Source organism: Eufriesea mexicana, unplaced genomic scaffold (genome assembly GCF_001483705.2).
Source record: "Eufriesea mexicana isolate 0111107269 unplaced genomic scaffold, ASM148370v2 scaffold2534, whole genome shotgun sequence".
Lineage (NCBI taxonomy): Eukaryota > Metazoa > Arthropoda > Insecta > Hymenoptera > Apidae > Eufriesea > Eufriesea mexicana.
In genome coordinates, this window is record NW_016910610.1 from 115023 (window position 1) to 139114 (window position 24092).

A 24092-nucleotide genomic window follows, 5' to 3' on the forward strand; every position below is an offset into this window, starting at 1 on the left:
GAACTTTCACATATATTTTTCGATATAAATTTGTCCCCAATTAATTAATTATTAATAATTATTCTACGAAATGTTTGAATTATTGTCGAAGATTGTCGAAGACGCCATTGGTTTTTCATTAATTAGTATCCTTTACGTAATTAATTTATGAAACTTTATGCACTCATTACATAAACAACATTCTGAGGCGTCTTCCCATATCACTTTTGTTCACATTTTAATTCTAGCTTCGTTGAGTATTAAATATTTTCACGGAAGATCGTGATGGTCGCCGTTACGAAATCATAGACGCCATAAAACAAAAATTAATAACTAACAATTTAGAGTTAAATTCTTTACGAATATTATATAAGAATGTTGCATGAAGTTCCAGCTTTGCAATGAAATTATAAAAGTTCATAAATTAATTACAGAAATTGAGTAATTAATAATTTTTCACTGCAGGGGCCATTCTATCTTTTTCTATCCCCTCTCTGTCCTTGTCTGTCACGTGACGAGCTCTTCGACGACCTCCTTGCCTATTCTATATTCCTATCACTTTCTTGATTTTTGAGCCCAAATCATAGATGGCGCTGATCGCAGGCGGTAAAATTTGTATTTATTCGGCAGTAGAAAATTAATAAATTTACAAGTTTCTGTAATTAATTCGTGAACATTTACAGCTACACAGCAAAGTTGGAATTATATGCAATATACTTATACGATGTTTAATTTAATAATTAATACTTAAATGAGCGATAGGTTTTGCATTTCCTGTATCTAATAATTATTTATATTTTCGTTTTCTTTCTGTAGTAAATAAGATTACTATAGAAAACTGTTTTTCTTGCATAATATTCTTATTATTTTGGAATAAATTTATACTAGTATAAAAAGCGTAAAAAATAAACTTTTTTATTCAGAAATTTTATTTACAATTGTTTATTTACAATGTTTTCATAGGTAAAAAATTGATACAAACAAAGTAAAAAATAGATTTGAAAAAAAACTGTATAGACCGGGAATCGAACCCCGGTCCTCCACTATAAGAATCTCGAATGTAGCTTTCACGCCACGACTCCACTTGAAAACTGTTGGAAATAAATTCATAATTCGGTATACCATAAGATTTTAATCGTAAATATTTCAAAAACTATTGGATAGTTATAGCTCTAATTATATATTTTCTTAAACTGCGTGACGATATCTACAAACCAACAAAGGTTCAACTAAATCGGTGACTCGAAAAACTTGCACTTTCCTTGTTAGATACAAAACAAATACCTAATTCAAATATTTTACATTTTTTCAAAATATATCACTGACAAAGACGTGGTAAAACATTTTCTTCTTTACTCCTCGATTCTATATTTCTTCCCACCCAGCTTCCACAAATTTCTCGTTACTAACAACAATAAAAAAAAAATAAAGTTTTAATTTCGTGAAATTTCACGAACTTCAAGAGACCCCCTAATTTTTCTCTCATTTCGAGAAACTCATACGTACATTCTCCGTACCAAAAGGGTTAACAGAGCTACCCTAAGCACGGTAGCCACTCGGTAACACCTCTCGAATTCGAATTAGAAGCAGCTCTCATGCTCGTCTCGGAGACCTATGATCCTCGAATCGTTTATGACGCGCGTGTGATTCGACGACAATAGCGAAAGCGGCAAGCCAATCGTGTGGTGGCGTTTGCGGCAAGCAAACTGTTTCAACTTGTTCGACGACAAGCGTCGAGCGGAGCAATAAGGTTTGCGACGCGGTGCAACCCGAGTGTATTGACCTGCTCCAGGGACGGCGTGCATCGGGACGCCTGGAAGTCAATGGCCAGCTCGCGACGGAGCGCAGCAGCGCCGTCTCAGTCGTGGAAAAGCGTCGCTCTTCCCCTTCGCGGTCGGGAATTTCCATGCCATTTACAGCGCCATGAAACCGCGACGCCGATCGTAGCGAGAACTCGGCTACGATCACCCTGACACATTTGCTGCGTGATCGAGACACGATCGAGCGGTGAATATCGCGGATGCTCGCGCGATCGATAGATCTATTAGGGGCCAATCCGACCGCGGAACGCCTCTCTCTTTCACTGGTGATCAAGTGGGTTCTCAAGGAGTTTTGTTACGCGAGATTGACGCGCTAAACGACGTATTTGTCCCTGGGGAATTCTAGGGAATTTTCTATAATGGCGACGTCGCTTCTGGGGATAATTCAATTTCCAAAATTGTATTTTATTCTTCGCGTAGGGTTAGAAAATATATCTACATATACTCTTTTATGGATTTTCTTCTCTTCCAAATTGAAGCGTTCAATGTCGTATGTTTCCTAGATAATAATTTTTCTTTTCGGGATATTATTATTATCAAAAGTAGAATATATTTTTTAATCCGCGTATAGAAATTAAGACGTAGAATTATTCTACTTCGATATTTCACGCATCGTTGGGTAATTGTAAATTTGATATATTAATTAATATCCATCTTTAGTATCTGATTAAATGGCGACTGAGAAGCGCCTCTCGAATGCAAAGGGTTAATGATTTCGGTTAAAGTTACTATAATATATTCTACCTTTTTCCTTTTCTTCCTATTTTCATTGGTCTCTACAATCTGTCCTAGGAACACATTAGATAAATCGTACATCTATCATTCATCTCGGTATTCTCTGTAGAACCATTGGAATACTATGATAATATTAACACTGAACGTACCTATACTTTACACATACCTATTCTTAACATAAGGGGTCAAATTGTGGATAGAAATGGACACCAATATCTTCTACATTTTTTAACAGTTAACACGTTAGTATATTTAGATAAAAATACTTAAATAATGAAAACAATTTAAACTATTTTAAATAAAAATGACTGACACTTTTCGATTCGGGAGATTATTGTTATCGAAAGTAGAATATAATATTTTATAATCCGCGTGATATTGGAAATTGTTTTGTATTTTTTAAATGGGGTTTATCGAAATATTTCGAATAAATTTGGAGTTTCTTTTCGCATTCACACACACGCAATGTCATATGTTTCATATATGTTTCCTAGATAATAATTTTTCGATTCGGGAGATTATTGTTATAATATTACAAGATAATATTTTATAATCTGTGTGTGGGTAGAAATGGACAACAATATCTTCTACGTTTTTTAACAGCTAACACATTAGTATATCTAGATAAAAATATTAAAATAATGAACACTTTCTAGAAAATTCTTCTCTCTCTCTCTCTCTCTCTCTCTCTCTCTCTCTCACTCTTATTAACCGTTACATACCCATGTTTCCTCTTTGACGATTCTCACATAACTGTTTTATTCTAGCACATTCTTCTAAACATCTTTCAAACATCATTCATACTAGTCTGCACTCGCAGATATATTTATATTACCGCAAATGAGTTTCACTTGTCAACCTCATTCCCATTCACACATATAAAACCAACACTCACATGCGTGATATTGGAAATTGTTTTGCATTTTTTAAATGGATTTTATTGAAATATTTTGAATAAGATTGGGGTTTTTTCCAAGTATTTTTATGTCCAACGAAAGGATAAATATTAATATTAAGAATAAATAATCCGTATACATATCTGTATCGAAAATTTCAATCGCATAATTCCATTGTTGCGAGTTTATCAACATTAAATAAGGAGTATAGTAGAACAAACCATCCGAGGAATTAACTAATCATTCTAACTAGCTCTACTCGATTATCCACTTGATATTTAACGAATAATGGACCCCAATCAATTCCAATTAATTTCTGGAAGCTTTAATCAATCTCGTAGGCGTCATAATTATGTTACATTTATCAGATTTCTACTCGAAGTAAGTAGCACGAATTTATACTAAAGAATATTTGGTAACTGGTACGCGAAGGTTGTTAAAAAATTTTGCGCGGAAGTATTGGGATTAACGACGACGTGGCTCACTGTCGAAGCAGTGAGGGGTAGTATCCCTTAATTCTGTGGTATCTGCCCTCGGGACGGTGGAATTAGGGGTTAGTCGATTCCAAATTTATCACGTCAGTGGTCAGGTAATCATGCTTGATCGCAAAACGTGGTGAATAGATTGTTCGAACAATGTAAATAACGCCGAAAATAAGAATTTAGCCATTTTCATCATGAATCATGTAAATATAATTCAAACGTGGAAAACAATATAACTTTCATAATTAACATTCCTTAACTGTAAAACTTTATTAAACTCCATAATAAAAGTCCATTATAGACTTTATTAAATTTTATTACCACGATCCGTTGTATCGATTCCTCTTTCCATACACGTTGAGAATGTAAATTAAATTTATATTTAAACGCAAATGACAATTATCATTAAATTTTATCCACAAAATTACTGTGCATCAAGAAATGGAAAATAAAAATGTCAGCGTTATTAATTTATTAATTTATTAATTTTGAAACTCAATTTCTTTTGTTTCTTAATCATGCACTTGCAGGCTTGCACTTATACGACGTCAGAATTTATCGATTCAAATTAATCCTCGGTATTAATGTAGGAATACTAGGTTTTGAGAGTGAATGCAAGGGAACACTTGGTCCTACCTAAGTAGCTGATGATGGATAATAAACAGCAGCCTAGAGTTCAGGACGAATGTTTAGTGCAATTTCTTGCAGAGTGCAAGGACTATCCTAAGACAGTTAGGAGTTTGAAGAAGAGTCGATGTGCGAGTGTTAATTACGTGATTACGATTCAGTTATTAGTCTAGTCTTTTAGTTTGTACTTGCTCCTAAGTCTCTTTTAGCTCGTAATAAATATGGGGATATACTTTGATTGCCGAATACGAGAAATAAAGATGTTATTTAATTTCAATATATTTTTATTACGAATTAAAGAGGCCTAGGAGTAAAGTGCAAACTAAAAGATTAGTTTAATAACGCAACTCACACTCGCAGGTCAACTCTTCGAACTCCGTAAAGAACTGTCACCGACTCGACCCTCTTTCAAACCTCGTATAGAACTCTCACCGACAGGACCGTTCCAGGACAGCCCTTGCACCCTCATTTTAACCCTTTGCACTCGGCGATCTTTTCGTTACAGAAACATAGCAATTCGAAGACTTTCTGCCATAAAGTCGACGATGTTTTCAGAACGGTAAATAAGAAGTGCAAATTAATTGTAAGACGTAGAATTATTTTACCTCGATATTCCATGCGTCATTGGGCAATTTTAAATCGGAGATATTAATTAGCAACGATCTTTAGAATCTAATTAAATGGCGACTGAGAGTCACCTCTCGAGTGCAAAGGGTTAACCTTGCACTCTGTCCTCTTTCATACTCAAGCTTTCTTTCTCAGTCACGCATTTCCCATAACCTCGCTCTCGGTGGGCCACGTACCCTAAATATTCAGGTGTCTTTTGCTCTTCATTTGCATTCCATACAGTCATAAATATCCCTTTCATCCGATCCTTGCACGCGCTCACTCGTCCTTCCACGTGCACTTCAGACGTCACTTCAAACATTCGGTCTGAAACCTAGGTTGCTATTTATTGCCCGTCACCAACTAGATAGGCCCAAGGGTTCCTCTGCATTCACCCTCAAACCTACTATTCCTATATAAATAATATATTGGAATAAACCAACATCTATTATTCCTTATATTCATTAATCAAAGTATCTCTACATTAATTGCTACTCCGAAATGTATTTAAACAATAGGCATATCGTGTACGAATTCGGTAAAATAACGACACGTTTTGGTGCCTTTTAAGTTTGAAATCGTATGGTCAGACCCGGACAAGCCTTTCAGTACGCATTTCGTCGGAGAGACACGACCGCGAAACCGTGTCGAATCGAAATGGTATAAAGCGAGCGTGGTTTGCATGCTAATAATCGCATCGCGTACCCTGTACGTGTCCACCAAGAAACTCGACCTTCTTCGGGCCCCTTTGTAATTTTTCCACGCCACTCTGTTCTCTTTTTCTCTTAAAAATATCGAACTCTCCGAATCCTCGGAATATTCCAAATTTAATCGGTTAAAATTCAATCAGCTGTATCGCAATTTTTATTATTATCGACGCTGGACGTATCGGTATTTTACACACACCTATTCTTACCATAGGGTGACCAAAGGTTACCAAATAACCCCTCGTGGTATATAAGGTATCCAAAGAATTTTTCTCGGTAAAAAATAAGTTAAGAGAAAAACGGAAAGCAAGAAATTAAACAATCGAATAATATCAGAATTTACAGGAAGTCAGATGAGCGAAAGAAATAACAATGAATGTACGATTTGTAAAGTAAATTTTGAAAGGGGTCGTTTGACCTCGCTTGGTATACGTTTAGTGTTAAATGACTATACTTTTAACACTAGATCTACCAAGGGGGGTCAAAATGACTTGTTTGGCATTTCTTATAATTAGTATTCATTTTCAATACATTTTGTTTCCTAAAATTTTGTATGACTTTTTCTAAAATATGCAAATAATTAATTCTGTAAAGCAGTTTTCTTTTTTTTTTGTCTATTTGGTGTAAAATTTTCCGCAGTATACCTCCATATACCGAGATGAGTCATTTTGACCCCCCACGGAACGTAGGTAAACTTGTGATTTTGGAAGTTTCTCATATTATCTTTGCATAGTTCAAATACATTTTTAGAAAACTAGGTATATTTTCGTACATGTACGTTGTACAAAATTACTATAAAAGGTATATATTATGTAGTATCGCAAGTTTTCCACTGCATGTACACGTAGCTTTACGAAAGTCACCGAGGATTCGAAAGCCAGGTCAGTCAAATAGCATATTGTACTAATAATAAAACGAACAATATTTGCGGTACATGTCATAAACGAGTCTGTGATAGATGCTCCGCAAAAATAATTGTAACTTGCAAAGAATGTCTTTGACTTTTATGCGTAATTATTTCTTTAATTATTGTTATTATATTACTATCGTTATTCAGTTTATATGCAATTTTCGCTCAGAGAATAGAAAAATACATAAAAACGTAAATGTCTTTTCTTAAATGACTTATAAATTTATGAAACAAGTCATTTTGACTCCTCTAGTAGAAGTAGGTATACGTCAATCGTCGGTTGTTCCAGTCTTAAGTCTCCCGTCTTCGAGATTTGCCGATTTCTTTCAATCCCGACCATGATCTTCATCCGACCTGTTCGCACGAATGAATTCCAACCTCCAATTATCCGAAATTACGCGATCGTCTCATTTCCGCAAATTACGAGAGTATTTTAAGAGCATTGAAATCGGCGCGCGATTCGTCGAATTCCGGATGTCGCGACGTCTTAAAAACGTGCTTCCTCAATTTTCCAGTTTCTCGTGGAACGATACCGTGATCTCGCGACCTCGCGATCTTGCACGGGATTCTTAAAATCTCCGATTACGTCGCGGTTTCTTCAATCTACTCATTGAAGATGGAGTCGTGGGCGTCGAACGAGGTCCCCGTGGTGAACGTAGGCCACGCGGGTCATCGGATGCGACCGGTGTTCGCCTCGATTTCCAATTAATTCACCACGAACCGGGTTTCACGACCGACCTCTTTACCAGGAATTCGCGAAAACCGGAGAGACCTTGTTTCGACCGTTGCTCAGGGTGGACGCGGTAAGGAAACGAAAGAGCTCGAGCGCGCGGAATACAAATTCGTTTGACCACCTTCGCGGTACACCATGCTTCCGCCAGGCATAATTCTTCGCTTCAAGGTGACTGCGAATGCTTATCGCGGAAGCGAGAAGTAGCAGGAAGAGACGAGATACTAATTCTAAGGTACTCCTGATAGAGATACGCGCTACTTATTTTAAACTGTCGGAGAAATAAAGAATCTCGAGGTATTTACCAAGTATGTCGAGAGAAGCTTGGAAAATTGGAGAAATATTTACTTTTAAAGTAACGGAATATTACTGGAAATTTGGAAGAAATTGTTAAAAATTTATATGGACGAATGAGTTAGAATAAAAGAATTTTCAAAAGCTGAAAGAACGCAAGAGCATAACAAGAACAATAAGAGAAATTGCACTGTAACAAGTGCTTGACTCGGTATATTTTCGTATTACAGTTAACTCATTGTCAGTTCTGAAACAATGCAAGTTTGATTATTCATACGTGGGTATCTTTGGGAGTGGTGTAGGAGCAACTGACTCACGAGCAATTCGATATTTTTCCGGTGAAATCGCACGAGAATTATTTTAATAAAAATAATCGGTTATAGTAAAAATTCAACTTAGGTGAATGAATAATTTCATAACGATGAAATCGCACGAAAATAAAAGGGGATAATAAACATAATCGCTTATTAGGAACGTGCGAGATCGAAATAAAAATCCGACTTCGGTGAATGAATAACTTCATAAATAATTTCATAAATAACGCGAGGATGCTGTGAAACAGGAGCAAAGACTCGGTGTCCTTAACGTGTAGGCTTGCCCGATTGTATCGCACATTCTCGTATATCGTTGCGTTATCATTGCGCGATCGCTGAAAAATTTCTTTTCCAAGGTGCTAATAAAAGACATACGCGCTGATATGTATAATTTCAACACCAGCCGTGCTCCAACGACCGTACATTTGTCCTGTATCAGTCTCGGGCCAGTACATGGGACAGTCACTTCCTGTAGAAAGTAACGTGCCTTTTATGCAGAAGCTAAAGAAGTGTGCTTGATAAGACAATGATCCGTCGTTGAACATAACCGGTTATGCACAACCAGCTATGTAAACGAAGAACCTCGCGATTCCGTCATAATCACGTACCAGAAACAATAATATTTCCTTTTTTCTTTTCTCTCTTTTCCTTCTTTTCTTTCTTTCCTTTCCCGCGTTACCGGCGAGCATTGTGTGCAGATCGATCGAGTGTACGACGAAGGCGATCCATCGATCGAACATTTAAACAATATCGACCCGAAGGCTTCGATTTCTTCGGCGAAATTCACTTTCAAGAATCTCTTATCTCGGAATCTCTCGCGACGTATCATTTTCGAGGAACCGTGTTATTCACTGCAGCTGTCGAGAGGAAATAGGAAATCGGGAAAATGGAAAAGGCTGGTATATATTAATTTCGTACACTTTTCATTCCCAACTCGCTCTTACCGAGGATAAGAACATGTAGACCGAGCGAGGAGAAAGTACTCGCGATACTATAATAAGCAAAGTTCGGTAGAAAAGTTGTTGCAAAACGTAACCTTAAATATTTCCTCAAACGTCCAAGCAAACACACCTACGTAATTTAAAATTAACCATAGCTTGTATACAAAGAGATTTTAAGTTTAAAGAAGACTTTTAGGATATATCCCGTGATATTAGCCCAAAATTTATATCGACTTTACACCGAGCTACGTCAAAGATTATTTTCAAATCGTAATCCTGCAACGGAAATTCTGCAAAGGAAATTTTGCAGACGGATTAACGAAAATTTGGATTTGGATCGAATAATACGAAAGAAACCTTTTCACGTACATATATTCCAGACCGAACATTTATTAACCCTTTGACTATGGCAACTTTATTAGGGTATATTACTTAAGGCTTACTACGCACCAGCCTTACCATACGATAGGAATCCATTTGCGATGTACACTGAGAACGGTGAAATTTTTCGTTAGGTGTGCATTTCTGAGAAATTATTGTATATTTAAATAATAATCGAAACACTATATTCCACTCTATTAAAACAGCATTGTTTATTTCTTTGTATTCTGTATTAAATAGTTACTGTACATACTTAAAATTTAGCAACAAACAAAACTTTTGAGCACCTTTATTCGTCTACAGTATCACAAACGCAAGATTTCTAAGCGCCTTTAGTAGTCAAAGGGTAGTCAAGGGGTTAACCTTTTACACTCGACGATTTTTTCGTTATAGGAAAATAGTAATTCGAAGACTTTCTGCCATAAAGTCGACGATAATTTTAAAACGGTAAATAAGAAATCGTATAGAAATTAAGACGTAGAATTATTTTACTTCGATATTCCACGCATCGTTGGGTAATTGTAAATTCGATATATTAATTAACATCCGTCTTTGGAATCTGATTAAATGGCGACTGAGAAGCGCCTCTCGAATGCAAAGGGTTAATGATTTCGGTTAAAGTTACTATAATATATTCTACCTTTTTCCTTTTCTTCCTATTTTCATTGGTCTCTACAATCTGTCCTAGGAACACATTAGATAAATCGTACATCTATCATTCATCTCGGTATTCTCTGTAGAACCATTGGAATACTATGATAATATTAACACTGAACGTGCCTATACTTTACACATACCTATTCTTAACATAAGGGGTCAAATTGTGGATAGAAATGGACACCAATATCTTCTACGTTTTTTAACAGTTAACACGTTAGTATATTTAGATAAAAATACTTAAATAATGAAAACAATTTAAACTATTTTAAATAAAAATGACTGACACTTTTCGATTCGGGAGATTATTGTTATCGAAAGTAGAATATAATATTTTACAATCCGCGTGATATTGGAAATTGTTTTGTATTTTTTAAATGGGGTTTATAGAAATATTTCGAATAAATTTGGAGTTTCTTTTCGCATTCACACACACGCAATGTCATATGTTTCCTAGATCATAATTTTTCGATTCGGGAGATTATTGTTATAATATTACAAGATAATATTTTATAATCCGTGTGTGGGTAGAAATGGACAACAATATCTTCTACGTTTTTTAACAGCTAACACATTAGTATATCTAGACAAAAATATTAAAATAATGAACACTTTCTAGAAAATTCTTCTCTCTCTCTCTCACTCTTATTAACCGTTACATACCCATGTTTCCTCTCTGACGATTCTCACATAACTGTTTTATTCTGGCACATTCTTCTAAACATTTTTTTAAACATCATTCGTACTAGACTGCACTCGCACGTATTATATATATATCATCGCAAATGAGTTTCACTTATTCAATCTCATTCGCATTCACACATATAAAACCAACACTCACAGAAATGATCCCTTATGAAATAAACGTTGATTTTCCACAAAAAATTATTAATTTATTAAAGAAAATAATTCGTAACGTAACTTTTGATTTATAATAAAATAATCAAACGTGTGTTTTTATTTTTATCGGTGTACGATAAAACTATAAATTATAATAAAGATACTCGAGATAATATATGGCTACTGAAGCTTCCTTCTCTTTGTTAGACGAAGCAAAATAAACGGTAGCCGGGTTTTAGAACAGAAAATTTATCGTTCAACATTTGTTTGCATTGATTTCAAAATTCAACACGCACACACCGCTTGTGCCGTGGTCGCCTGCAAATATTTATATGGTGCATCAGCATACGTACCTACCGGTTGTTTTATTTTCCTCGGATTCGCGCGGAATCGCGCAAAATTTCGCTTGCAACACCATCGCGCGACTTTCAAAATTCATGCCAGCAGAAACGGCGTGCATCTTCGACTACCTTTTCATTTTAGGATCGCCAGGTTTCTCCGACTTGGTCACCCAGTTGGTCACCGAAGGAAGTCGAGCACTTTCACTTCTTCCGTTTCAACGAGTTGTCGCAAAAATTTTGACAAAAAACTCGCCGCTTCAACTTCTTTCCCCGTTTCGGATTATTTTCATCCAAGTCGGATAAAAAATCTCCAATGGAACAGTTTTATCGACCGAGCAATTTACGATAGGTTTTGCCGCGAAAAATCGAGTGGCAAATATCGTGGGTAAGTCACGGGTACCTCTGTAATTATGTGTTCCCTCAGAAAATATAGCGCGAGGTAGTCGAGAATATCGACCAGTATGATCCACATTCGATATAAAATATCTGCTTTCTCTTGCCACTGCTCTCTATTCAACGTCCATTCGTCATTCAATCCAAGAAATCGGTATTCCTGGTTTACACCGTCAATTTTTCTCGCACCATTGTTCCACGAACACATATACTCAGGGAATTGCGAGATACGAGTTTCTCGAGATACCGTGTCTAACGCCGCGTTTTCTTGTATCTTTAAAAAACTGATAGATCGCGGAATTTTTAATCTTAAGTAATACACACACACACGACCGATAACAAGTATCAACGTTCGAAGAAAATTGCAGGGTATTTCCAATTAATATCTCCATTTTTATAATTTTCTTATTCCACGCGTTTTTCCTCCTTTTCTTCTAATCGTGACCACGGTGTAAGAGAAAAATCGTTACCACGTCTGATTATAGAATATACCGACCTATAAATGACGAGCAAGTAAATGTATTGAACACGAATGATTAATAGTCGAAGTGGAGGGGTGAAGATGAATAATTAAAATACAACTTTATCGAATTTTCATGTATAAATTTCTACCATTTTAAGGATTAACTGAACAATCATTGTAGCTTTTAACGCTTTGCAGCGCAGGATTTCAGATAATAAAATAGAACCATGTTGCATAAAAATTTTATCGCGTTTATAATGAAACAAAATTGGTATATTTTTACTAAAAAAGGAATCACATAATGTAAAAACATAAAAAATAATAATAATTTAATCGAATTTGTTGTTATAGGGTGGCACTAAAATAGTCCCACCGTGCCACATGGGTTCATGAATGGTACTTATTAGAGCACATCCTTTTCCCTAAGCACAGAGGCACTTTGCACACGGTACAAGACCATAGTGTTCGAACTTCCTTTTTTTTGTACTATAAAGCGCACATCGTTTACGAGACGAACGTTCTGGTAGATATTTCGGATCTTGTCTCCTTGTTTCTAATAAAACGTTACGTTTGTGTTTGCTCATTTCGATTGATAATAACTTATTGTTAGATACAGTTGGTACGTTATTATTTATTAATGTTTGACTAATAAATCTCTCGGCACATTGACCTTTGAATTCGAAGAGTCAAAAATTACCTATGTTCAAATCACAATTATAGTTTTAAGAATATTAAAACACAATCAATAAATAAAAATATGTTCTTTTGTATTACTCCCCAAATTGCATGGTGAGACAAATAAAATCCCACCATACTTTCATCATTTACAAACAAATTTAAGCTTTAATTTTTATTATAAAACTCTTCGCTTGCTTATATAGAACTAATTCTTATAAAAATTAATTTACTTTTATATTTTTTCACATAAAACAAGGAAAAATCGATTGTCGCAATAAACCTTCCGTTTGCAACAATTGATGAATCTGTACTATCATGTTGAATGTTGCCAACACAAGCTAATATATTTATAACATTTGTCGAAGGTATTACCAACTGCTTTACGTAAATAAGACGAAATATAAACCTATGCTCATGCAGCTATTGCAATATTTCGAGGTGGGACTAAAAGTGTCCCACCATGCATTACGATGCATCAAAAAGGTGGGACACATTTAATCCCAGCGTGCTCCAAAGAGTTTTAATTGAAATTATCTATGTATTCATATCTGTGTTCAGGTGTGTGTCACTGGTCGGTGGACCTAGTGCCATGGGAATCGCTGACGCAGAAAAGCTGCAAGTTATTAACTAAACGTAACGAATTTAATTAAACCGTCAACTGCGAAATTGACGACGACCTATACGACGTCGATGTTGCTCATACCCGCATAATAACAGGCGTTACAGGTATCGTAACAGAGTAACGTCGTCAGGTAGAGGCACACCATGAAAGCGGTAGCCAGGAATAATTAGTGTCACGATACAAACGACTTGTCTCGTATCGTCGACATTAGAAACTCCTCAAATCGTAAAAATTTTACGTTATCGGGTACTCATCGGGTAAGTACGTTATCAGTTGGTCAACAGGTCATCGTTACCTGTCCCTTTTCTACCTACACGCCCGAAGGATTCCCGAGTTTCACCTCTTCCCTTATTTACGAGCAATTTTACTCAGAGCTTTGACGATCTCGCGATTTTTCATACCTCCATAAGATCTTCGCGAATAATTCGACATCGTCTTATTCATGCATGAAGCACTCAGTTAAGCTTTATTTCTTCCCCGAATCGTTTACTTATCGAGAATCTCGGCGTATTGTAAGATCTAGATCGTTTTGTTCTCGCCGTGATCCATTCTCCGTATTTCGTAATATCTTAATATCTTAATTATGTTGCGAAATGTCGAGTCTGTGAATAGTTTGCGTTAAAAGGTTGCTTTGTATGAGATAGAGAAAAGTTACTAATTCGTGGCTGTTGACGAGATCGCGATAGTATCGTTGTGTTTCGCAATCTACGCGACCGTTTTGTTCTTGGCGCGAGTATCGTGTAACACTTTAATTGCGTTTCGAAATGTCGATTCTATGGGTATTTCGCATAGAAAGGTTGCTTTGAATGGGTTAGAAAAAAGTGATTAGTTCCTGCTTGTTGACGAGATCGCGATAATATCTTTGTCTCGTGTATGGGATAGATTTCCGCTCTGTTTTCCTTCGAGATATATGGCCACCTTGAACAAAAGCTGACGATAACGTCGACATTAACGCTGGCAATTACGAGTCTAACGTACCTTTGATACATCGCTGAAAGCCAATACGCGTATTTTGCAATTCTCTTCCTATTTTGAAGTATGCCAGACGCGTGGATATACCAACTGCTTATGAACACATTAATCCTAATTCGCGGCTTGCTAAAGTACTTCTTAAATAAAATAACGACCTCTAATTACGGACCATCGCGAGAATCGCAATTTCTCTGTGGCAAATTGCGCATCTCAAAAATTTGAAAGCGAAAATGTCGACTACAATTATTCAATTCAACCAATATTGCATCCACGAGATATAACAACGTTCTCGCGAATTTAACGATCATTATTAATTCGTTCTCTTTATTAACGATACCTTAACCACGTGGACAAATCAGCAAGAAGAAGAAAGTATATTGTACGCATTCATTTGCATACAATATATAAGGTGATTATTTAAAAAAGAAGCTTCACTTTCCTCTTGCTTTCTCTCTATTTGCATTTATGAATCCTCCTTTACATACTTTACTTCGCAGCTTGAGAAAATCGCATGCGAGAAGAGCGATTAAACAGAGAACAATACCGTTTTTTCTTATAAACGAACGAGACATCTAATTACCGAATACGTGCTATCAAGTTGCATTTTTAGTAGAAAGTTTACGGGAAAGTCTATCGTTTTTATCCTCCATTACCGTCAACCCAATTTTTAATCCCGTGAGAAAAATCGAAACGATATTACCCGCGCGAAATTCAAAAAAAGTTCTTTTATATAACGCTAATGGCGCTTAATAGCGCATGACGCAAAAATACGGGAAAATTGCATTTCCATATTCAGCAAGAGACCTCGGGTGCAGAGAAAAGAAAGAAAGAAGAAAGAATAGAAACAAAACGATAGAAACGTTTAAATTACAACCGCAGAAATCGATTTCGCGCCTCGTTCGGTTCGCAATGGCGGCGCGGCGCGGCGTGTGTGCGCTTCCATTGAAGCGCGGGAAATTTGATTGTGCTAAGGACCAGGAACGATCGCTGGCCGCGGTTTCTCGCGTCCATCACTCGTCGAACGCGAAACAAGCACGCAGAACCGATGGACTGGCGATTGTGTAATCGACGAGAAGTGACACAAGGTTGTCGCGATTGTTTGCAAAAATGATTTGGAAGCCGAGCTGACGATGGAACTTGGTGAAAGAAGCCTAGACAGTGCATCGGGAACGTGGTGTCGAGGAAACGATAAGACGAGCAGCGTGGAACGAATTAAAATTCGAAAGGAAAGAGCGCGAAATATTTACCGCGAAGATTCGACTTAACGAGTGATTGATTGTTTGGAGTATTACACGTGAGAGGAAAAGGATGGGAACCGTGATACAAGGCAGTGGTTTTATTCATAGACCCTAGACCCCGGGGAAGCCAGAATTGTTAAGCGAGTGTGTAATATTTGAAAACGTCGAATCGAGAGTTTGAAATTAAAAAAGAAATTCGAGACTGGACTGAACCGCAAACTTCAAGGTAACATCGAGCTGAAAATTTATGACCAAGGTGAATATTCCGAGGTTTCTCGTGGAATATTTAAGGATATTCGGTTAAAGGTATTAATACTACTTTCGGAAAATATCTAAATAGGAAGGAAATTGGAAAAATGTTTTAATTCATAACATCAGCTCGTGTTAAACGACGCGCACGTAATGGAGACAAAATTTTGTCAGAAACTTTCAACATATACATATTTCAACGTGTATCAATGTATTTATTAAAACGAGATTGACTCTAGTTTTTGCACACGTCTAATCACTTTAATAGATAACTAGCAGGAATAGATTTATCGGTTGAACGTCATATTCCCTGCCATAAAATACTAAGAAGATCGTATCGTTTTCAACAATCTCGTGAGAGGAAAACAAAATGAAGAAATTCCCAAAATAATTCTTCATGGTTCACCGAAAGTAATCGGTAATTCGTGCTCTTGAATTTTTCAAGAATTATTCGAATCGAATAAGAATGGCGAGTTAGATCGTTGATCGAATCAAGTATCCCGTCGATTAGAAATTGATCCGAGATCGATCAGAGATCAATCAGAGATCGACGAGAGATCGACGAGAGATCGACGAGAGATCGATGAGAGATCGATGAGGGATCGATCAGCGCGCAGACGTACGCAAACTCGCGTACACGTAACACGTTCTATCGTGAAACTGGACTATGGGGAACTTTCACCGTGTGGCTGGAGTTTAAGGCCTGATCGGTACGATCGATGTGTCTTCGTAACAACGTACGTTCACCGTGTGTTCCCTCTTCTCGAAATACATGTCGCGTTTACGAACCCGGCTGCAAAACAATTTTTGACGCAACCGATTACCACACCGGGCGATCGCAGTCGTGCGTGACGATCCATATTCGCGTTTTGCCAGCTGTTAATACGGAGATCGGATGAAGACCGCGTGGATATCCCTCGACAAGACAAAATGGACGGGTCTTGGAAACCGTACGGCATGGAAACCTCTCTAGTGATCCTCGAATTCTCCACGCGCCAACCGTTTGTTTTGTTTACGATTAATTTGCTCTTTGTCTCGTTAGAAGGTGAGATAGGAATAATTTACTCGGCTATCAGACCTTTAGAAGCAAACGAGCACTTGTCCACAACGCGATAAGATCGTTAGTAATGACCTACTAATTGGTTTCGTCGACTAGGAAGCGAATTGCAGTTGGCGCCGCGTCGATGTCTCGAATTAGCTGTGAGGAATTCCTTGACAATGTAAGTCGGTGCAACTGTAGAATCGAACGATACGAGTGGACAATTTGATAAAAGATACAACAATTTTATTTATTTATTTCCTTGTTTATCTATTTAAATGCTTACCAGATTATTATTCACGTAATGCTCACCAAAGATATGCAGGCCTTTGTGCGTTAGGAAAAGAAAATGCAAAATAACACGAGCATCTATTTACGTCCTTGAAAAGGTCGCATACAAGATTACTTACAGTCGACAAATGAAAATGAAATAAAATACCGCGAACTAAAATATAAAGGAACGAAAGACGAGACATTTTTAATTTTAAATTAAACATACATATGTCTAAATGTGTATATAGTACATGTCGTATTGTTTGGCAAATTGTCTAAAGTTCGAGGAATATAAATAACCGATAAAACAACGTACGTGATCGTAACATCAAAATTTTGCGAGCAAAACTCGCGGACCTTGAAAAAGAATTGGAGGACGAATGTCTTAAAGGATTTTCGGAAACGTCGCGATTACAATGACGAGGACGGCGTAACATCAACGCCTGGATGGCGTGCTTTATCACCGAGAATCCCAGCCTGCGTTGAAATCACGGGATTTCTCTCGAAGAGGAAGGACGATAATTCGTTTATGTAACTCGCTGGATCGAATTAAGTCGGTTGGTCGATACGTGAGACCGCGATGAAGATATCGAGCGAAAAATCGCGCGAAAATGGAAGATACCATTGTGCGAACGATTTATACGGTTATTCGTACCTGTTAGCGTCCTCTCGTTAGCGCGTTGGGTCTCGATCGTTATCTCCCTTCGTCGCGATTGTTAACGTTTACCTGGCATGACGAGGACCTCGAGAGATAAAGAGGAATTTCGTTTGCGGAGGCAAATTAACGGGATTAAGGAGATAAACGAGTATTCGGAACGCCGAGCGTTGGTGGGGAAAGAGAAGAAAAAATGTAGGTCTGTTGCGTTTGCCACGCGAGATAATGCATCTGACAGTTTCGCCAACTTTTTCGATAAACCGCGCGAAGCCGTTATTTATAAGTCGATGTAATCTCGAATGGTAAACGAACGTCACGATAAGTTCCCATCTCGGCGCCAAATTCGCTGCCAAACAAACAGAGCGCTCTGGCTTCGCGCTCGAGGCAAGGAAAACGTGCTCGGTCTTACATTTATACTCTTTTAATTTCACCAATCCTGTCGTCGAGCGAGCGTATATTTCCAGTCGATTTTTCGACAATCCAAGATTATTCGAGGACTAACTCGGGTCGTTCGAGTTCCGATCAGAAGGCCCCGGGCTTCGCGCGAGGCGTCGAAACGGTCGCTGAACAAGAACGTGTGCATTTGCAATGATAACAACCTAGCTGACGATCAGCGTAATTACCAATACATATCCTTATCGACGATAACGCGTTTTCATCCAGTAGAACGAGATAATTCTCCGTTCTAATATCGTGACTAGTTTTCAGCGAGCTTATGTAACTGTAACTCCGTCAAAACGACAACAGAAAAACAACCGTATAGAAACAAGCATTCCGCGAACGCGCAATGTTTCTGACTCTAACGAGGCTAAAAATAAAAGGAAAAGGAAAGAAAATAAAAAAGATACGAATCGGACAATTACTTTCGTTATACGAGTCTCGTGCACCTGTCTGACCAAACGATCCCAAAAGCGAATCTTTTTATTTACCTAGCATATCATGGTACGTGGAGTAAACATAATCGCGATATTAGTCCTAAACAAAATTTCTCTGAGAACCAACGGGACTTGATTCCGCCAATTTTCTCATTCATAGTTAAGGAAGTTTCATGCGACTCACTTAATAACAGTCTGCTTCATGCTGTTCGTCATTCTGTCCCTTCAGCCTCTCTCGCGAATCTTCTTCCTCTTGATCTCTTTGCTCGAAACTTTTCACTCACACATTACCACAAACACCGCTCTAGTCCATGCAAAGAACTGCCCTCACTATCTCTTATCTCTCTCTCTGTCCCTCTCAGTGGAAGCGACGCGATTCTCGCGGACCCGGAAGTCGAAGCGTCTTTGTCTCGAGGTGCTTCCTCTTTGCTTATGCTTTCTGTTATTTATCGCTGATTCGTCCTCGCGAAGCTTCTTCGCTTCCCTCCAGGGTCCGGATATGAATCGGTTTGGGCTGTTAGCGCCGGACTGAAGGAGCACGCGCGTCTCTCCTCGTATTTAAACGCCCTCTCCCTACTTCTCTCGCCCTCTCTTTCTCGTTCCCATTCGGTGGACTCCGCGTTTCGATGCTCTCCTCTTCCTTTTTCCGCACTCTCGGAAAGGTTCTGGCCGATTTGCCGAAAATCCGCGATTCGATCGCCGGATCGCATACGATTTTAACGCAGGGCGTGCCACGAGTACCTTTAACAGAACGCGCGTACAAAATCGAGGCGAGTTTCACGATTCGTCCTGGATGGATCTTCCTCGATGACGAACGACGTTTCCTTTGCGGTTGATGCAAAATTTCGTGGTTTCTTAGTTTCGTAGAGTTCGAGACGATTCTCGTTACGATAAGATCGATGATACACGAGAGATAAGGTTATCGATGATGTTGAAAAATTCCTTTGACGTAGCCTTGATAATCGAGAATTCCTCGATGAGTCGAGAGCATGGCGAATTTCGAGATGCTAGAGGAATTCCAAGTTCCAAATTTTGCTGAATTTCTTCATTAATTTTAATTAATTCTTAAATTTCTTCTGTCCGTTGTAAATCTTTGAGACACGCGAAGTTTATTCGTTTTCTGCTGAAATGAAACGTGCAATATTTAAGTATACGTTTTTCTCCATTATATAATCGATGCTTTGTTCGACACTCGGTTTTTGTATAAGATAAATTGTTCGAATTTATCTCTTCTCCTTTTTCCTCTTCCAATTTTTACACGAAAAATCGAATTCCGAGAAATTCGCCGTCATTTTGTAACTTAGATAAATTTGCAACGACCGGACGATGTTTCATTGTTCTCCGACGTTACATAGCTGTCTAAGCATTTCGCGAGCTCGTGTATGTTTCGTTTTTCGTTCCGTTGTCTGTCCTTTCCACTGAACGATGATACCGTGCATGTCAGTGATTTCCGAAGCATCGTAAAAATTGTCCTCTTCCTCTGCATCACCGACACCGAGATTACTATGCATCGCGGAAACATTTATTTCGTGCCGATGAACGTCGATGAGTAACGCGCACATGGTCGCACGTCAGAGGTTGAAACGGTATAAAAAAATCGCGAATTTGGATTCGATACGTCGTGCTTTCAATTTATTTATCGACCTTACCCGCGTTATTTATATTTTCTTTGGATACCGCTTTAATAGTCGATCCATTCATTTCCAAACACTTTGAAACGAAAGGAAGATTCGAAATATAAAATCTTCCATTCCGAAAAATCTGAGAATTTCAAATAAAAATCGAAGCCTTGTTCTTTCATCGTATTAATCCAAATTTACTATTTACTATTAGTTACTATTATTTAAATTTACTACTACTAAATTTATAATTTGTTATAATTATAATTTATCATGATAAAGTAATCAGTACGATATGTTGATACGTAAAGGAGAAAAAGAAGGTCTATTTTCAATTTCTGCGGATCCGTGAACAAAACAGGTCGTTAAACCAAGAATTTCATGCACGAGATTAAAGAAAGAACTAACAGCGAGTGATTGCGAGGAACAATGGAGGAACGATATAATCCATTAGCTTCAATCGTCCTCTAAACAAGTCGATCATGGAAGAAAAACAGATAACCCTGGTGAAATAATAAGCTGTATTAAGTACCCTTTAAAAACGATCGCTTCGTCGTACCGGCTCCATTGTACTATTCTTGGCGCCCTTTATTCGATACGGTAACTAGTAACATACGTACATATGTTTAAAAATAATGCCGCAACGACACAGCGGACGATATTTTTTCAAGAAACACCATCAAACCTTTATCGTGACTTTGATATTCTAATTCGAAAAAAAAAAAAAAAAAAAAAAAAAAAAAAAAAAAAAAAAAAAAAGAAAAAGAAAAGAAAACACGAAGAACCAACACTCGGCAAAGATCACGACAGGTTTAAAATAGCCGGAATCGAACTGTTTAAAATACAACCCACGCGAGATCCTCTCGATCGTTCGATTACTCGGTAGCGTCGTTTATTTCCAGATGGAATCGATTTCTTTCAGAAGTTACGCTTTATGGAGTGGCATCCCTGTCTACTGTCTGGCTAGATGGAAAGCGCGATGCGTAAGTTTGGCCGAGTTTCCGAAAGTTATAGAGACCAATGCTGGTCTTCTAGCTCCGTGCTTCAAAACTATTGCGAAGTAAACTTTAAAACTACTGTCCCAGAAACGACTCTAGGAACTCTGAAGGGCTTCAACCTACATAGGGCGAACATGCAAACGGATCGTGGATTGTCCGGTTCTAAACGTTAGCCTGTATTCCACCCGACTCCGCGATTTCGCGTCTCAGCACCTGATAGACCATTAACCCTTCGCTTAGCTGCGAGCGAAATATAAACATTGGTATTTAACACAGCCGACAAAATTAATCCCAGCTTTTTACGTGTCTTTGAAACGCTTCGAATGTCCGTTTCGACGATTTTCTTTCGTCACTAATGGAATTGATCCATTAGAAGAAAGGAAATTAATGCCTCGCGAGAATTGCTTTTCTATTCAAAAGTAAGAAAAATAGTCTTAAATCAATTTAGCTAGCGAGTAGAAAATTAAAGAGGTCGAAGAAGCAAGTTTTTCTTAGCATTCGGTTGCTAACTGACTAATTGTCCTATTACTCGCTAATCGTTCACGCAAACACGAGTCTCTTAATTTAGACTCATAATCAAGACGAAGTTCCATTCAGAATACATTATTACCTGTCACGGTGAATAATGTTTCTTGCTTCTTTATCCACGATCTGAAGTCGATTTAGGACAATGCACGTCGAAGTTGTGTCAACCCCGATACGAGCAACGAAAAATTGCGAATAAATAGCGAGGCAGAACTGTAGGCTGAATTTAGTCCGATGATTATCTTACGGTCATGCAAGTCAAATAGAATCTGGGCAATCTCGTTTTCTTTTTCCCACTGCAGGATTATTCTTCGTGAATAGAAAGCCTAAATCGTTTCTCGGAATCGTTCTTCGTAAAATCTGTCTTACTAATACTAATACACTAAGAATCTTGATGAACCTGACCTAAGGCTTCTCGGTAATTTTGCCCAGATTCGTCGCATTTTTATCTTCGTTTAACAATCGTCGTGGCTCACGTTCGACTAACTTTTTCCAACATTTTTCTTCCTTTAATAATAGGCTATTTGACCGCAAGGTCGTGAGCCGCGTTTTAAAAAATTACCGATGCAACAAATTGCGATGAACTTACGATTAGTCTGATACCCGTGAGAGATATTTTACAGAGATTTGAAAGCTTCCTTAGACTTGCTTTACAATCGTCGTGATCCACTTTCGACCAATTTTCTTCACGACGTTTTTCTTCCTTTAATGACAGACAATTTAGTTACAAGATCGTCAGTTATGCTTTGAAAAATGATTGTTACACGTCCTATCTTTGCAGATCCGACTCAACATTTTTCAGCTACTTTCCAGGGGTCCGTAGAGACGTATTCCTACCGACAAAGAAGAAAGATATTTTTCCAGTCGTAGCGACGACAATAGTCCCGAGTCAATGGGGGCCTAGTTTATGTCTTTACGACCACCCCCCCATGACTCGTGGACCACGACGCGTGGACCAGGGCTGGAAAAGTGGCGACCAGAGTGCGATTCGGACCATTTTCCCAAGAGTGATACGGTTTTCTCGAATAATAAACTTTGGCAAAATCCGACACAGTGCTTTCCGCTTATTTAATCCCTCACGATATCCTTTCAGGTCTCTTCTTTCTTACCCTAGCTTGATTATCGCCACGGTTCACTTTCAAACTATTTTTTACGACGTTTTCCTCGCCGTAATGACGGACAATTTGGTTGCAAGATAGTTGAGTCGTGTCTTGGAAGACGATTTGTCGTATTACGTTACAAGTACCAGTCCAGGAGGAATAATCTGTCTGAAAAGTGAATTTGAAGCGTTTATACGGCACGATGGTGAGTTCGAGCCTCACAATTACTCGCTTTTTGTAATGTACACGCACGTGTCATTAGCGAAGATCAGAAAATGGAGCTCGTCACGGAGCAGCGAGAAAAAGTTGCACAGTTTTCACGATACGCGATGCCTGCACCTTGAAAGAGAAACTGGAAAGCGTCGATTCGCGATTAAAAGATGACAAAGGTACGCTATCAATTTGTTTTAATGCTTTTGAGTGTTTTTCACTTCTGAATTACGAAGAGAGTAGCTAGCGCCCTGGTCTGAATTAATTTAAGAAATTTTATTTTTTTTAAATCTAATAAAAACTCCATCATAATATAATATCATGCATTATAAGCCCACCTAAGGTGATAAAGATGAATACAGAAGTTCAGAAGTCGCTAAATATTTTATTTATTACACACGATTTTCAGGGCTGTCCATACTGGCCATTTGCAACATTATGCAAATTTATTGTTATTATAAATTGAATATTTTATGTATTGATCTAGGCAGTAAATATTTAGAAAATATATGAATGCAAAATCACATTTAGGGCTGTTCTAACTGAGATTTGTGAAGTTATGTATTTACATTGTGACAGCTTTGTAAATGTTTACATATACACGCTATTTTACAGGTATTTATACAGACAATGGTCATCAAAATTTTGCTTTTGCGTGATAATTTTCAAAACAGGGATACACACATAGAACCACATCACACTTGGAACACATGTATTTTGTTTCTCTTCTAATTCTTTCTGCAACCGTTGTATGAGTGCAGACGAACGTCTCCTATTAGGGTTTTGTTTCTTAGGTGTAGGAGGTATAGAGGCCTTCGATCATTGAGAATAAGTGGAGGGAATGAACAAAGGGAGCGCGGATGAACATAATCTCAGAATTTTTTTGACAGAGGGCAAAATAACGCAGGGATTGTATTGAAAAA

General features: G+C 37.8%; 1 protein-coding gene across 2 annotated transcripts in view; it reads right to left on the reverse strand.

The window, feature by feature from the left end:
• Nucleotides 1-19260, reverse strand: part of Nep2 (M13 family metallopeptidase neprilysin 2) — a 40242-nt gene extending 20982 nt beyond the window's left edge. For both annotated transcript variants that reach the window (XM_017903794.1, XM_017903793.1), the window contains exon 1: nt 18902-19260. In XM_017903794.1, coding sequence (XP_017759283.1) covers nt 18902-18933 — 32 coding nt within the window. In that variant the 5' untranslated portion in view covers nt 18934-19260. The remainder of the gene's footprint in view (nt 1-18901) is intronic.
• Nucleotides 19261-24092: the final 4832 nt, after the last annotated feature.